The sequence below is a fragment of the Protomyctophum parallelum genome (genome assembly GCF_964188405.1).
Source record: "Protomyctophum parallelum genome assembly, chromosome: 1".
In the NCBI taxonomy this organism is placed as follows: Eukaryota; Metazoa; Chordata; class Actinopteri; order Myctophiformes; family Myctophidae; genus Protomyctophum; species Protomyctophum parallelum.
Window position 1 is genome coordinate 75,712,177 of NC_139697.1, and position 16,071 is coordinate 75,728,247.

Sequence of the window (16,071 nt, forward strand, 5' to 3'; positions counted from 1 at the left end):
ACAATTGTGATTATCTCAAATAATTGCGATTAGACAGGCCTAGTCGCGCACCGATCAACACAATGCCATGCATTGCGAGCTTGTATTTTGGCAGTTTAGTGTGCGACACCTGCATGCAACAAAGTATAACTCCGCCTTCACACACCACCCAGAAACCCACTGAGACATACTGTGTTACTTGCATTACTGTAGTTGTCCAACGGAGGGCGGCATAAACACGTGCACAGAGGCCGTTTAAAGTCCAGTGGTTCTCAAACTTTACATTTCTGTTATTTCAAGAACCCAGGGGTCCCTGTACACAAACCGTTGAGAACCACTGATTTGGTCTCATACCTATAAGCTGAGCTTGATTTCAAGGCTGTATTTAGAGGAATGAGGAATGATTCTGCCTGGCTCTCATCCGCTTGTCTGCTCTCGCCTATCCATCTCTTTCTATCACTCTCTTTCTATATATATATATATATATATATATATATATATATATATATATATAAAAAAAACAAAGAAATAGGGAAAATATCAGCCACTCTGCTCTTGCGAGAGGAGGAGGAAATTGCAAGACTGCGTCAGGAAACAGTATGACAAAGTTCATCCTGTCAGACATTACAATCTTGTGGTGCTGAATATGTTTTTTCACAATTTTTTGTATGCCATCATTGAGTAATACATGGGGGGATATTTCACTTTAATTATTGTATTTATTATTATTATTATTTTTATTATTATCATTTTCCCACAACATATTAAAAAATAAATTAAAAACGTAATCGGAAAAGCACAGACTCTGAAGTAGATTTAAAGTAAATATCCCTTTAAGTGGTTAATCAGACTTATTTGATTTAGTTAATTCGTTGATTAACTTAAGTTAGTTATTGGTTCAAAATTGCTTTGTTTTGATATGTTTTCGGTCAATTGCCCAGCCATGCTCTAAAGCCCAAACCGGTCAGGTCCTTTGGTGTGGTTTGGGCTAAGAAAGCCCATTCATTCAGTCCATAGAGATTTCAGAACATATCTTTATTCATTACTTTTATATTCATTATTTTAAGTCTGGAACCAAGCCTGCATTGTGAGTCATGGCTGTAAAACACTTGATTCTGTGTCCTTTTTGTGGTAAACAAAATGACCTCCACTACTATGCTCTATTATGTTCATATAGGTGCTCACAGGAGGTCGTCTGCTTGAATTAAATCATGGCAAGCTGAAGCCGACGAGTAGCTTTTTAATTCTATTCATATTTTGGTCTTACAAGCCCTGCCCCTCGGATGCAGATCACACAAAACATGGCACATGACAATATTCAGAAGTCACTATACTTTGTGACTCTTTGACATCTTTAGCTATACAGGCTTCTCAAAGTTGACAGACCTCCTTGTCTTGTCCTCACCTAATTCTTAGTCGACTAATAGCCATATGAATTTGCCGATTTATCGATTAGACATTTGAATCGATCGAGGCTGCAATGCAGCTTTCGTCCCATCCCATACACCCCACCCAGGATCACCGTTGCTGCGCTGGGAGGAATTGCAAAGCTCTTTGCTGACAGTTCCATGTATTACCTGGAATGACACCAACCTTATACATTTGAGATAGTTGCAGGGAGATAAGCTTCTTCAGTTTACAGAGACCATTCCAAATGGTTTGGGGTTCTTGATAAAGTGTGTGTGTGAGAGAGAGAGCGAGAGAGAGAAAGACTGTGTGTGTGTGTGTGTGTGTGTGTGTGTGTGTTCTGTATGTGTGTTTCTCTCCAATCGATGTGAATGGCATACAGACACAAGTAATGCCTAATTTATGCTCCATCGTGCAGCGGTTCCTCCGACCGAAACTCATAGTTTGGCTATTTTCGGTCAGTGATGCCGTCACTCGACAAAGCATAAACCGGGCTTCAAGCAGAGCCTCTCTCATCCTCACCTGAGGTCCTGTGCTTTGAATGACCAAAATCTTTATTTTATTACTCTCAGATGGACAATTCCATAGCCGTTGGTTTCATATTTTAATAATTAACTTGTAAGGTTAGATTAATTTGCGTTGTCAAATACTGTATGAATCAGAGCGCTTACTAAAAAAGAAGATTGGTCTAGTTGATATAAAAATGTGAAAAAAATGAGGAGAAACCATTAATTTCTTTTCACTATGGTTTTCTTTCTTTTACGTTGCTGCTTGTTTGGATTAGATTGTACTAGACGATATTCTGTACTTGGTTCTACAGTTCATTAAATCCTGACATGAATGATTCTGTTGATTGTTTTGTTTTTTCTCAAAGTGGTAGTGGCTACAGTGACTTCTTAAACCTCCCAGAGAAGTGGTATTTTTTTTGGTTAAAAGGAGAAGTTTGTGCTGCTGTATATTCTTATGTTATGGAATTATTGTAATCAAACTATAGAGTAGTTCAGTAACAGGAGTCTCCCCTTCTCTTGAGCTCTTTAGAAACAAAATACGTTTTCAGGTGGGTTCCAATCAAGAGTGAGAACCTCACAAAGATCATTTAAGAGCTTGTGCTCAATTTACAAAATGTTTGTCTTATTTAGTTTCATGATTTCATCACTTCCAATATTACTTTTCTTTTTTTTGGGGGGGGGGGGAGGTTACGTTTATCCTGTATCTTGTATGATTTATCTCTGATTTGATCAAAATGGTTTTGATTGATTAATTGAAATATGTATTAACAGTTTGCAGAATTACAGTACATTTCAAGCACAAACGCTCCCATAGACATATAAAGCCTCTTCTGGGCCCGGGACGTATGTTCTCCTCTTCCGGTTCTGGGCCCAGGACATATGTTCTCCTCTTCCGGTTCTGGACCTGGGACGTATGTTCTCCTCTTCCGGTTCTGGACCTGGGACGTATGTTCTCCTCTTCCGGTTCTGGACCTGGGACGTATGTTCTCCTCTTCCGGTTCTGGACCTGGGACGTATGTTCTCCTCTTCCGGTTCTGGGCCCAGGACGTATGTTCTCCTCTTCCGGTTCTGGACCTGGGACGTATGTTCTCCTCTTCCGGTTCTGGGCCCAGGACGTATGTTCTCCTCTTCCGGTTCTGGACCTGGGACGTATGTTCTCTTCCGGTTCTGGGCCCGGGACGTATGTTCTCCTCTTCCGGCTCTGAACCTGGGACGTATGTTCTCCTCTTCCGGCTCTGGGCCCAGGACGTATGTTCTCCTCTTCCGGCTCTGGGCCCAGGACGTATGTTCTCCTCTTCCGGCTCTGGGCCCAGGACGTATGTTCTCCTCTTCCGGTTCTGGGCCCAGGACGTATGTTCTCCTCTACCGGCTCTGGGCCCAGGATGTATGTTCTCCTCTTCCGGTTCTGGGCCCAGGACGTATGTTCTCCTCTTCCGGTTCTGGGCCCAGGACGTATGTTCTCCTCTTCCGGTTCTGGACCTGGGACGTATGTTCTCCTCTTCCGATTCTGGACCTGGGACGTATGTTCTCCTCTTCCGGCTCTGGGCCCAGGACGTATGTTCTCCTCTTCCGGCTCAGGGCCCAGGACGTATGTTCTCAAGAGAACAGAGATTCCCTTGTGAAGCACAGCGGAAGCATGAGCGTGCGTCACAGAGCGCATGTTCGGGTCTGATAAGTTCCGGAAAGTTGCGCTGTGATTGGCCAGTAGTCACTTGCGTGGCAGCGTGACGTAGCGTGCATTCCACACTTCCAGCCCCAGTGTAAATTGTTCCGCCCCTCCTTCGACACACATGGCTGCAACGATCTGCAGCGGCCAATGAGGCATCTATTTTTTTTTCATATATATGGGTGCTCCGGGCCTGATAAATATATAACCAAAAAAGTAATAATAATTTGCAATGCTTCGCATTGTTGTAGTTTGAGAAGCACTCCCTATGATGTTGGCCTATGAAGGAAATATGTACATTCCCTATCAATTCAATTCAATTCAATTCAAAGGGCTTTATTGGCATGAGAAAACATACGTTTACATTGCCAAAGCAGAAAGAACAGTACAACAATACAGCAATACAATCAAAACAAAAACAAAAATTATTTACTTTGTCAGATTCTTCAATAGATCAACTTCTATGTTCAAGATCACTCGATGCAGGTATAGTGCAGGCATATACACAATGATTAGTCTTTACGGTGGTTGTGTTCCATTTGATATCCTTCTCCTATCACAGCAACTCACAAATCTTGCTGCTGTGTTTGCACATTGTTGTACTTCGCCCAGCAGATATGGGAGTTTTTTGTCATTGGTCATGTTTTCAAAATCTCCGTGTGTGGTTGTAATCTGTGGGAAGTATGTGTCTCTGATGTCTTGGTACAATGGACAGATGGTTAGGAAGTGTAGCTCGGTTTCCACTTCATTTAGTGTGCAGTGGGTGCATAGTCTGTCTTCTCTCGGGATACAGGTCTGCCTATGACGGCCTTTCTCGATCGCGAGACTGTGCTCACTGAGTCTGTACCTAGTTAAGATTTTTCTTTGTTTTGGGTCGGTCACAGTGCTCAGGTATTCTGCCACTGTGTATTCTCTGTTTAGGGCCAGATAGCATTCTAGTTTACTCTGCTTTTGTGTTGCCACTTTCCAGTGTGTCAGATAGTTTTCCTTTTGCTGTTTTATAATTTGGTTTAGTCCAATGGGTTTTCTATCTCGTGGCTCTGTTTGTGTTTGTGCCCGGAGTTCCAGGGCCAGCTGGCTGAGGGGGCATCTCTCTAGAGTTTCACTGTGTGTGAGTGCCTTGTTATGGAGTGCATCTAGGTCACTTTCTTTTAGGTGGTTGTAGAACTTAAGTGCTCTCTTTTTTATTTTGATTATGATCATGTTATAGCCTATGAAGGCATTAAACGTACATTCCATACATACTGTTATCAATCCCAGGGCAACAGCTGGGAGGTGTGCCATACCCTTGTAGTAGATTAGTGCTAATCTGGGTTAATACTGCAGACAGACAAGGTGATTAACTTCCCGTGGCAGGAAAAAAAACAAAGTTATTATAGTTTTTCATAAGTTTTCATTTTATTTATTTTTTAGTTGTAGTTATTTCATTCATTTTAGCTAACTGTAATAATCCTTGGAGAAACATTACATTATATTATAAATGTATATCGCGTTGCCAGTAGAGGGACATTTTCACCAAACTTTGGGAGCAAACCACCACATACAGTCCTGTATCCTAGATGGTAGCAGGACATGCTGGGGCAGCTTGTATACAACCTCAACCCTGTCTGGGTCTGTAATCCATTTCCTCAAAGATTTTAGGGTTGAGGGAGAGGACTAACAAACACATTTCCAGCACCTCCCAAAGACCAGCGTTGACCCAGGGACATTTTGAGCTTGGAGGGCTACATGTAAATTAGTTTGAATGCATACATTAATGCCTCTGGCAGTGTTTACTTTGATCCTAAGCCGGCAGGAAAAACTGGAACCTTAAGTGCTATTCCAGCCATGCAAATGTTTATATTAGATGGCCAACGTGTGCTGCCTGCTATTACCATTTAAAATGTACATTTAAAATGTATTTTCCTAAAAGTATGGTAAATCTATACACTGCAGTGCTATCAAGAATAGGCAGAGCAAAAACACAAAAAGTATTTGAGATAAAGGTCCAAGTCCAATGTTGCTATTTCTCTCTTTGATTACATACTGTACACCCCTCAGTCTCTGTATTTTACTGAAAATCTTTCTTCTAATTGACCACTGTAGCCCTATACTTGATCGCATGAATACTGAAAATAGCTGATCTACATTCTCACACATTGCTATATGTGTTGTGAGCTTTATAACAAAACGCCTATGGTCTCCGAGGCTATAGCTATAGAGCTTATTTCTGACTAAACTGAACTGAAAGTGGTTAAAATAGACTAAAATCTATAAATTTAATTAAATCTAATCTCACAAGGCATGGAGGTGACAGCAATCTGTCACCAGGATGAATTAAAACAGTGGTTCTCAAAGGGTCCAGTGACCATCAGGGTTCCTTCCTTCCTGTCTGTTCGCTCCAAGCATAAATTGCCCTTCACAGGTCTGTAACTCTGAGAGTGCACTTATGGAACCAAATGGACCCGCATTTGTACACTTTGAGTTATCCATAGTTTGAGATCCAGCTCAGTGGCCTTGTCGTTAAGAGTGTCCACCCTGATATTGGGAGTGTCAGAGTTCGATTCCCTGGCTGAAAAAAAGTCCCTCAAATGTAAGAAAATATCTAACTATAAATGCACCAAGTCTCTGTGTGTACTGTGTAATCCACATAACTCTGGAACCGTTCGCCCCACCAACTTCAAATTCGACACACCACCACAGGGAGTGCAGTGTCCAATGTTGAGTCAGTCGGTTGTCCCCATGGTTGTCCAGAACCGCCACAAAAGGCTGTGGGTTCTGGACAGGGCCCTCCCAGCCCAGGCTCCATATATGGAGCTAAGCCGATCTGACATCACAAATATGTTCTGACATCTGCATAGACTCCATATTTGGGCATGCCTGACAAAGAACTCCATATATGGGCATAAAAGGGACACATACATAATAACTGGGTGGGGCATGCATGTCCAACTTGCATCGTTCCAAGTAGGCCAGTGCCCGACGGGCACCGCTCTAGTTTGAATGAATAGCTAATAAAAATATTGAAATTAAATCATGACTTTTAAGGGCTTGAATTCATTCATTGCACGATACTATGTGCAACAAATTATATCAATCCCAGGCATTATTTAACTGAAATATATGAGTGGTCCCGAGCCGAAAGATATTTTGTATTTTTGTGTATTCCTTTTTTTTTTTTTTAGAACTACTATGCCACGGTTACCCTTATTCCATTCTCTTACTTTATCCAGCCTTCCATTAAACTCAAGTTAACTGATATAGCCTACAGTACTGAGCGATAGAGAAGACGCATGATGACATGAGGCACATTTCCTAATAATGATGACTCAATCAGGCCCTTCTTGAGATGAACTACCACTACTTCCACTACTTTCTGTGGAATTTCTTAACCTCAGACTTTCCAGTAACTGACAACATTGACACACTTACACTTGTACAGGTCAGGTACATCAAGTTACCTCATGCTACAGAAACAGGAGATACCGGTAGGCTCCTGCCCAGGCTGCCCTATGGGCCACATGGGTCGGCATAAAGGCTTTATATTAGCTTGAGTACCAGTTAAAACCCAACAGTAGAGGGAGAGGGAGTCTTCTACAGGTCTCACTATCCTGCTCTAAAACCATAATCCTTTAAGAGGATCCATTGAGATGAAGGGGAAGAATCTACTAATTGATTTTAGTGGTGTGGATACGGCCTTCACTGACACACTGGCAGGTCCACTGTGCATGTGCTTCAAATCATGTAGAAAACTAAAGGAGACATCTATGGAAGGGTCTGAACTCTGAAGTATACGGCATGGAGGCGGAAGAAGACTGCGTTCATTTCCTTGGAGTCAGCTCTCAAGGGTCTCCCAGATAAAGACCACAACCAAGAGAGACGGTTGAGGTAAGCTACTGCATGGGCACACTTCACATACTGTATACTGCTGTGCAGTCTCCTGGGGAGGTACACGTCCAGTGGTTCTCAAACCTTTTCATTATATGGACCCCCATAAGTCAGTGTACAAAGCTTTTGAGAACTACTACTGTAATTTAGTCAAACTATTTTTAATCAGTGCTACTGAGAAATGTCCACTGCAAGCTTGTTTGTAGCAATGATGCTAATTCAAATGGGTGGTATCAGCTAGTAAACTCTAGTTTATTATTATTGCAGTTTCAAGAAAGGTGGAGACAGAGAAAGAAATAATGTATATCTGGCCATGCATACCCTTGCTTAATTGTACCACGTCCATCTTTAAACTTCATGTGAACAACACACCAGTGAAGTTTCATTATGATCTGTAGTCAGTGGTGTACATTGACTTACAGGTAAATAATGTACTTAAGTACAATTTTGAGGTACTGTATTTGTACCTTAGTTGAGTATTTCCAATTTCCACTATAGGCTACATCTCAGAGGCAAATATTGTACTTTTACTCCACTACATTTATTTGAAAACTTTAGTTACTAGTTAGGCTTAGGCCTAGTTTGTAGATTTGGATTATTATTACATAGTTACCTTATGGTTTGGCCATTTGAAAATAGCCGATCTTCAAGCTCACAATGTGTCGCAATGTTACACATTAAGTACATTTTGCTACCAATACTTTGTTGTCAAGTAAATGTTGATTGCCTGACTTTTACTTGTAACAAAGTATTTCTACATTGTAGTATTGATACTTTTACTTAAGTAAAAATGTTGAACTTTTTACACCACTGTCTGTAGTACTTGTGAAGTTTATGCATTGCACGAGAACCTGTGAAGTTTCATAAGTTTGGCATTTCTAAGCCATTTGACGGTATAGGTCTCCACTCTCCAGAGGCTCTCAAACTTACATTGGATCCCCATTAAATCACAATTTAGAAGTTACTTAATAATTGTGGCCTTAATGCTGCTATTGCCGTTCTTTGAGAATATAAATCGTATTGATTATACTTTGCATATTGTATTTTTCATAGGTTTATTTTTCTTGTATTATGTTGCAAAAGCTCTTTCTCAATAGACATGTTGCTTTCGCTTTTGTTGTGGTTGGCGGTGGCGGTGGCTCCGGATGGTAACCGCAAGGTTGCCAGTTCGAACCCGGGCTCCCCCAGAGTTGGTGTCGAAGTGTCCTTGAGCAAGACACTGAACCCCTAATTGCTCCTGATGTGCTGGTTTTCGCCACCATCGGTGTATGAATGTGTCCGTGAATGTAATGCCCAATCTTTGTAAAGCACCTTGGATAAAGGTGATTATATAAATGCATAAATTGCAGAAAATAGCAGAAAATAGCAGATCGACAACGTCACAACAACGCTGCATTGTGAGCTTGTGGATGTGCTATTTTCAATGAAAAGATTTCTCCACAATACAGAGTTTAAGTGGTTGAGTAAAAAACATAATAATTATGCAAGTACATATTCCCCTTTACCCTACTGTCCATTTGTCCCAGCAGCTAACCAGCCAGCCAGCCAGCCAGTAGTCATCATGGTGTGTGTGGAGGTGCTGTGCAGCCTGGCTGTGTGGCTGTGTCTCTACCTACTGCTGTGCCTGGCCTTCAGCCAGCAGGGGCCAGAATGGAACTGTCGCCTGGTCACTCTCTCCCATGGGGTCATCATAGTGCTGCTGACCGCCTACGTGGTGTTCATAGACGGCCCGCTGCCATTCACACATGCAGGTCAGTAGGCTACTCAAATTATTTTGGTCCGCAGATGATTATAGCTTAATGTGTAACATTGTTTTCCTCACCCAACGGTAAACGAAACAACATACAGTAAACTAAAGTGTATATTTAAAGATGGAGTGCCACAATTTTTGTATTTTTCCAGTTTTTCAGTCGTTCTCAAACGTTGTCATTAAATACTTTGTGCCAGGGTTCCCCATATCAGATTTAGTGTTGTTAAAATGTTTCCAAAAAATATTCATCATGCTATTGATTTAAAAATCGCCCAGCCCTACTAGTATGCGATAAAGTGTGACATCGTCTCTGCCGGGTGTAACTGTAAACCTCATTATGTCCAAAACGGTAACTCAAAATGGCAAAAGTATCAGATCTGCAAGCTCGAAATGTGAGCTGTAGTGTGATCAAGAAAGACATTAATTTCCGATAATAAAAACAACACAAAGTTAGAATTTCTCTGCTGTCTGGAAGAAACCACCTACAGTAACTCCAAAATGTATATTTTTCAGGTGATGAATCTTCAAGTGCTTTGTAATACTCTTCATGGGTTCAATATATTTTTAACTACTGTAACACACAGACTGTGCTGTTCAATAGTATTGATTTATGAAAAATAAAAATGAATCAAAAATGGAGTTATGGTGGGTTCTTCCGGACAGCAACGAAATTATGGAGTTGCGGTTTTCTGCTTCTATAACACTATAATAATAATAATAATAATAAACTTTATTTATAAAGCGCTTTTCGAAAACAATGTTTACAAAGTGCTTTACAGTGTCAAGGGATAACCAACAACAGTCAAATGAAATGCATAAAGTAGACAGAATAAGACAATAATAGAACCAAAGCATATACATGGACATGAAAAATTAGCAACATGATAAATTCTAAGGAAAGGCTTTAGTGTACAAATATGTTTTCAAAAGTGATTTGAAAGTTGGCACTGAGTTAGCTATAGCCTTAAAGCCAGAGGTAGATCATTCCAGAGTCTGGATGCCCGGGCAGCAAAAGCCTGGTTGCCCATAGTGACTATAGGAGAGTCGAGGGAACTTCCAAGAGAGCTGAGGATCTAAGGGTGCGTACTGGACTGTATGGTTTCAGCATATCCCAGATACAGCTGGGAGCCAGGCCTCGCAGGGCTTTAAAAGTAATCAATAACATTTTGAAATCAACTCTAAAAGGCACTGGCAGCCAGTGGAGAGCAACCAGGATTGCGACACACTGCTCAGCTTGCAACCGACACTACTGGTCTGGATCTGCTCTGAGAGCTCACCCATGTCCGTTCTCCTCCCCATGCAGGCACGGAGAACACCAGCATGCAGACCCTGGCGCTGGCCACCTGCCTGGGCTACTTCTTCTTCGACATGGGCTGGTGCATGTACTACCGCTCCGAGGGCCCCGTCATGCTGGCGCACCACGTGGCCAGCATCACGGGCATCCTGCTGGCGCTGGGCATCGGCGAGTCGGGCTGCGAGACCTGCGGCTGCATCTTCGGCAGCGAGATCACCAACCCGCTGCTGCAGACACGCTGGTTCCTCCGCAAGGCGGGCCTGTACGACAGCCTGCTGGGCGACGCCGTGGACCTCCTCTTCATCGTGCTGTTCGCCACGGTGCGCGTGGGCGTGGGCACCGTGCTGTTCTACTGCGAGATGATCTCGCCCAGGCCCGCACTGGTCGTCAAGGCGGGCGCCGTGGCCATGTATGCCCTGGCGTGGGTGTTCATGGTGGACATCGGCCGCTTCGCCTGCAGGAAGAGCCGGACCAAGTACAGGAGGTGGTTGGAACGTTCCAAGCTGGGAGAAGACGCGGCGCATGTGAAGAACGACTGAAGAGAGATCAATCCAAGAGTTTGTTCAAAACGGCGTCATAAAGGAGGAGGATGAAGGACGGGATGAATAATGCAATCGCTCGGATGTTTGGGTATGAATGACCGCTGGCTTGCAGGTCTTCCTCCGCTGTGTGGAATGCCATGGAATCTGATACTGCATGAGGCTGATTTGATTGACCGCAACTCTTTGCTAGAAAGACTTTCTCTCATCTAATGGGAAATGTTTTTTTTCTCTCCCTGTTTTAAGCATTTTTTATGAATGATCTCATCTGTGTATTACATTTGGTATTTTATTTTTGTTCCGTTAATCAAGCATCGTATGTCTAACATAAATCAGGCGGGAATTCCACTTACAACCAAGTGTAAAATCTGCCATTACGACGCCATCAAGACAAAAGATTTAGTTGACTACAATCTTATATTTAGTCGACTAAACCTAGACTAAACACAAAAATTTCAGATGACAAAAATGTGTCTAAAACTAAATCAAAATGTGCTGTCAAAATCAACACTGCTCCAATGAGCAGCAGCAGCCAATTAGACGTGTACAGTATTATCTTTGGGCCAGAGTGTGGGGCTTTGCTTCGAATGTCCAGGAATCATTGAGGCATGTCTATAAGCATCAGGTGTGGGGTTGGTCAGGACTCAGGAATAACTTTCAGTGATAAGGTTTAGGTTTGTCAGGGAAACCAGCTGTGAGTCCTGTTCGTACTTTTATTTTTTTGCACTACAGAGCATGGGCGTAGATGTGAAAGGCAAGCCTTATAGCAAAGCAAAGCAAAGTTCTTTGTTTACCCAGGGAAGTGGACTAAGGAGATGCTTGTTTACAGCCACACCCTGCTCATAGAACATTTCATGGTAGGGGTTCAATGCCTTGCTCAAGGGCACTTCAGCGGTGGTAATTTTAACGTGCCGGTCCGGGGATTCGAACTGGCGACCTTCCGGTATCAAGACCGCTCCGCAAACCGTTCGGCCACCGCTGCCCACTCTAATCCCTCAAATCTAAAGTGTCGTTCCAATTCCACGCCCGTTATTCTGTAAATCCATGCTTCGATGAGACGGGCTGCCAGAGAATCTCTTTAGTGTGTTGCTTTCGGGTTAACTGCCACTACAACCGCTCAGCTTCAGAGACTGCCACATATTTTATTCACTATTAATTAAAATAATAATAATAATGAACTCCACTTGAAATTGAAATTAGGGTTTTCTTCAAGCTACTTGCACAGTTGCCCTTGTAGCTGGTAGCACTATTATTTGTTTGCTGGATTGCACGTCTATGATGCATCATGGTTTGCTCCAATTGAACTCATTTTGCTCAATCAGCTGATTTAGGGTGGTTGTACACTGTTCTGATTGTCTTAATGTTTAGGTTACAAAACTAGCGTTTAACCGTCAGTGAAATTGTTGCTGTCACTACTTCAGAGACTGCCACTAAAACAGACTGCATCCGATGTTAGGCAGATCTGCCATTTTGGCCTTTGGTTCTGCTTCAGCAACATCAAATGTGTTAGGGCTGGTGGTCTTGTTAATGGGCTTGGTTGAACGAACTATATCAAAGGTGTTCTGGAGGTTGTTAAAACCAACAAACACAGGCTTTCAAACAAAGTATGTGCTGTGCGGCATATAGAAAGGGATTTTGTTTCTAAAGGATTGCTTGGTTTTTGTCTTCCATTTCCATCGGCTATGCTTTTAATTGCTATAAAATGTATTATTTATTCTTAGTTTCTGTTGTGTGTCTGTTTTCAACTGTGCTTGTTGTGATCCAGGTGAGGTCAAATAGAGAATTATTAGGAGAGAACTGTTGCTTTAAGCAATGTAACGACTTGAACCCTGTAGTGTCCCTGTTCTGGGAGATCTACAAGTTCAATGCATCACAGAGACAATAGATCAGCTAGTTTATTTTGGCCAAGATTTGGCGTGGGGGCAGGAGGCAATAGACTCCTGTTTATATAGGGCAAGAACACATTGCCAATTGGTATAAAATTCCTGTTGATTTAGCTATTGACCCAGACTGGTCAAATCGACAGGTAGTAGGCTTATACTAGTTCCATTGATCGAAGTCAGAACACAATCAATTGATAAAATAAAAGTGCTCTGTAACTGCACTGCAGCCCACCCATCTGACCTTCCACGTTAATTGGCAACGCTTTTGAGATTTTCAAGAGGGGCCCCGATCCAGAACCGCTACACTAGATCCTAAAGGTTTTACTCCATATTTTACTGGCTTTTGAAATTGTTGCTGTCAGGCAGAAATGTCTTATCTCCACATTCCACTGTGATTTAGTTGACACTACAGTGTCGCACAATGGCATCAAAAGCAGCAGATCCACACGCAGACACGCAGCGTGAAGTGACAAGTTTTGAGCTTGTAGATCTGCTACTTTTGCTATTTTTAATATTTGAATTAATTCATTCGTTGTTATCCTGAAAAGTAACAGTTTTAGACATAATGAGATTTCCACCCGACAAAGACTAAATGGAACAATAGACCTATACTTACTTTACTCACTATACTCACTCAATATGAATTTAACATCAAGCGAAAGACGAGTGCTGAAAGATTTTAATTTTCTTTGTACTTTTGTTACCTTATTGACTCAGTAGCTGGTGTCTGCTGACTGTGTTGAATTACTAGCGGAAGGCTCACCTGTCACAATGCCTCCTTTCTCCCACAAGAGTGTGCAAGGACACAAACACTCACACATACACACACACACACACACACACTGCTGAGTCATACACGTGTTGGCGTAGAGCATGACCGACAGCATAATACAGACAGACATAATGCAACATGAAACTATGACGACAGAGAGTTGGGATAGAGTTGATTTTGTAATTGGCAATATTTTTTGTGGTTCTATTAACTGTTCAAATGAATTAGGCTTTGCACAGATTGTAAACATTCAATACAAGTGATATGTTGAGGATCATGTATTCATACATTATACTGATTATAGTATAGGCATTCTATGGAAAAAAGGGGTCAACCTCTAACAAATTGCAACAGAAACTCTTTCAACTTTTTTTGTTTCATAAATATGTTAGTAATAACATCAATCGTCCTAAGAAATCCCAGTGGTGGAACATATTGAAAAAATGCTAAAGTTTTGTATGGGAAAATAGGTAAATCCTCACATTTTTATTCTGATTTAAGTAGCATGTGACGTGTCGAACTAGGTGGTTTTCATTATTGTGAATCCATTGCAAGCATTTATTTTGCACGAAAAACAATCCTTGGGTTAAAAAGGGCCACTTGCCCAAATGTGATAACCATCATGTGAAAGATGGTTTAAACCCTATAATGCCTATACTATAAAAATACTTTCTATCAATTCCACACCCCATGAAGCCATGTGTATTTGAAAGAAAATACCTAATTTTGTGTAGGGGTAGCTCAGTCTGTAGATCTCTTGCCTTTTCAGTTCATGCATGGGTTCAATCGCGGGCACCGGCAACTCGGCGTATGAGTTGCATGGCTTGGGTGCGGGAAGTACTAGGAGCTGATGGTAGATGTGGCACTCCATCTCAGCAATCCATCACCCAGGTCTAGTGCATTGTAACCTCACATCACCAGGCTTTCCACCTCGGAGGAAAGCCTGGTCTGTGTTCCAAAATTGCTGTGTGAACCGGGTTGGAGCGGATGGTAAAATAGTAAAAATACGTCATGTTGTTGTTGTTGTTGTTGTTGATTTGTAGTCATCTGGCAGGAAACCACAAGGCACAATCAGAAGTACCCAAAATAAGTCCCCACGTAATGTTAGGGCCTACCCAATAAATTTCCCAGTGGGACAACAAAGGTATACAGACGCTAAATAGTATCTGCTTGTATTATATTTAAAAAATCAGCAAAACTACGCTACATCAATTATTTTATTGGGTAGGCCCTACAATTATGATCGCGGGAAGTATTTTGGGTACTATTATGATTTCGCCTTGTGGTTTCCTACCTGATGACTACAAATCTTGACTACAACATGACGAAAGTTACCATCCGCTCCCGACCGGATCATGAACCAGAAATGGAATGCTGCCCAGGCTAAGCGCATTGTTACTCCCGCGTGTTACCGGCTGATACCGACAATAAGCCACTCCCGACCTACTACTTCTTAATTTTGGGGTGAACTACTAAATCACATGTCTACTTGTGCACTCAGAAAACTAGTCCTTACTACAGTCAGTTATCATAACACACTATCACCTGTGCGACACAGCCTGTAATTACCCTGTGATGCAGGAGTCACTCGCTTGGCACAGTTGGCAGAGAGAGAGAGAGAGAGAGAGACAGAGACAGAGAGAGAGACAGAGACAGAGGGACAGAGGTGAGAAACAGACAGACAGACAGACAGACGAGGGACAGAGGTGAGAGAGAGACATAGAGAGACCGAGGGACAGAGGTGAGAGAGAAAGAGGTGATAGAGAGAATGCACCACCAAAAGAGACAATGGTGTAATCCCTTTGGCTAGAGTTGCTGACAGGGTACAACCCTTTAACAAGGCCCCAACCCTCCTGTGCCGTCCCCCCCACTCCAGCCCACTACCTGACATATGGTGGTACTGCCTATATGCACACAAACACTCTACCTCCCCACAAACCAGGCTGCCTATCCTGTCCGCAATACCAAACCCACAGCTCCAAACACCCAGCAGCACTCTCCATAGGCCCATCAGGGAACCAGGGACAAGATCTTGAAAGGTCAGTATGTGTGTGTGTGTGTGTGTGGGTGGGTTCAGTTATGACTTAGTTGCGTGCCGGTTATCGTGCTCAGTAAATTGCAGATCTACAAACTCACTTCGTGACACGTTGTGAGCTTGTAGATTTACGGCATGCATGCAACACCTACGCTAAGTATACATTAGGTTTAAGAGGACGGGAGGGCGCAGGTGAACGTATATACATTATGTGCCACTGTCATGATGCGGTGGCGCGTTGTCGGTTGATGGTGGTGGGTTTGCTGAATGAATGAGCGGCCGTCCTCATGGCTGTGTAAGCCATTCCATTCTATTTCACAATGTGCCACAGACTACTTTGGGGGCCCATGCACGCCGATGGCTATATCAC

At 42.5% G+C, this 16,071-nt stretch overlaps 1 protein-coding gene across 1 annotated transcript; it reads left to right on the top strand.

The window, feature by feature from the left end:
- Positions 1-8,989: 8,989 nt before the first annotated feature.
- LOC310864829 (TLC domain-containing protein 5-like) lies at positions 8,990-12,702 on the top strand (the record flags this gene model as incomplete). The annotated part of the gene is made up of 2 exons (XM_083773623.1): positions 8,990-9,179; positions 10,482-12,702. The coding sequence occupies 2 exons, from the start codon at positions 8,990-8,992 to the stop codon at positions 11,009-11,011; spliced, it is 720 nt and encodes a 239-aa protein (XP_083629749.1). The 3' UTR covers positions 11,012-12,702.
- Between the last annotated feature and the right edge of the window lie 3,369 nt (positions 12,703-16,071).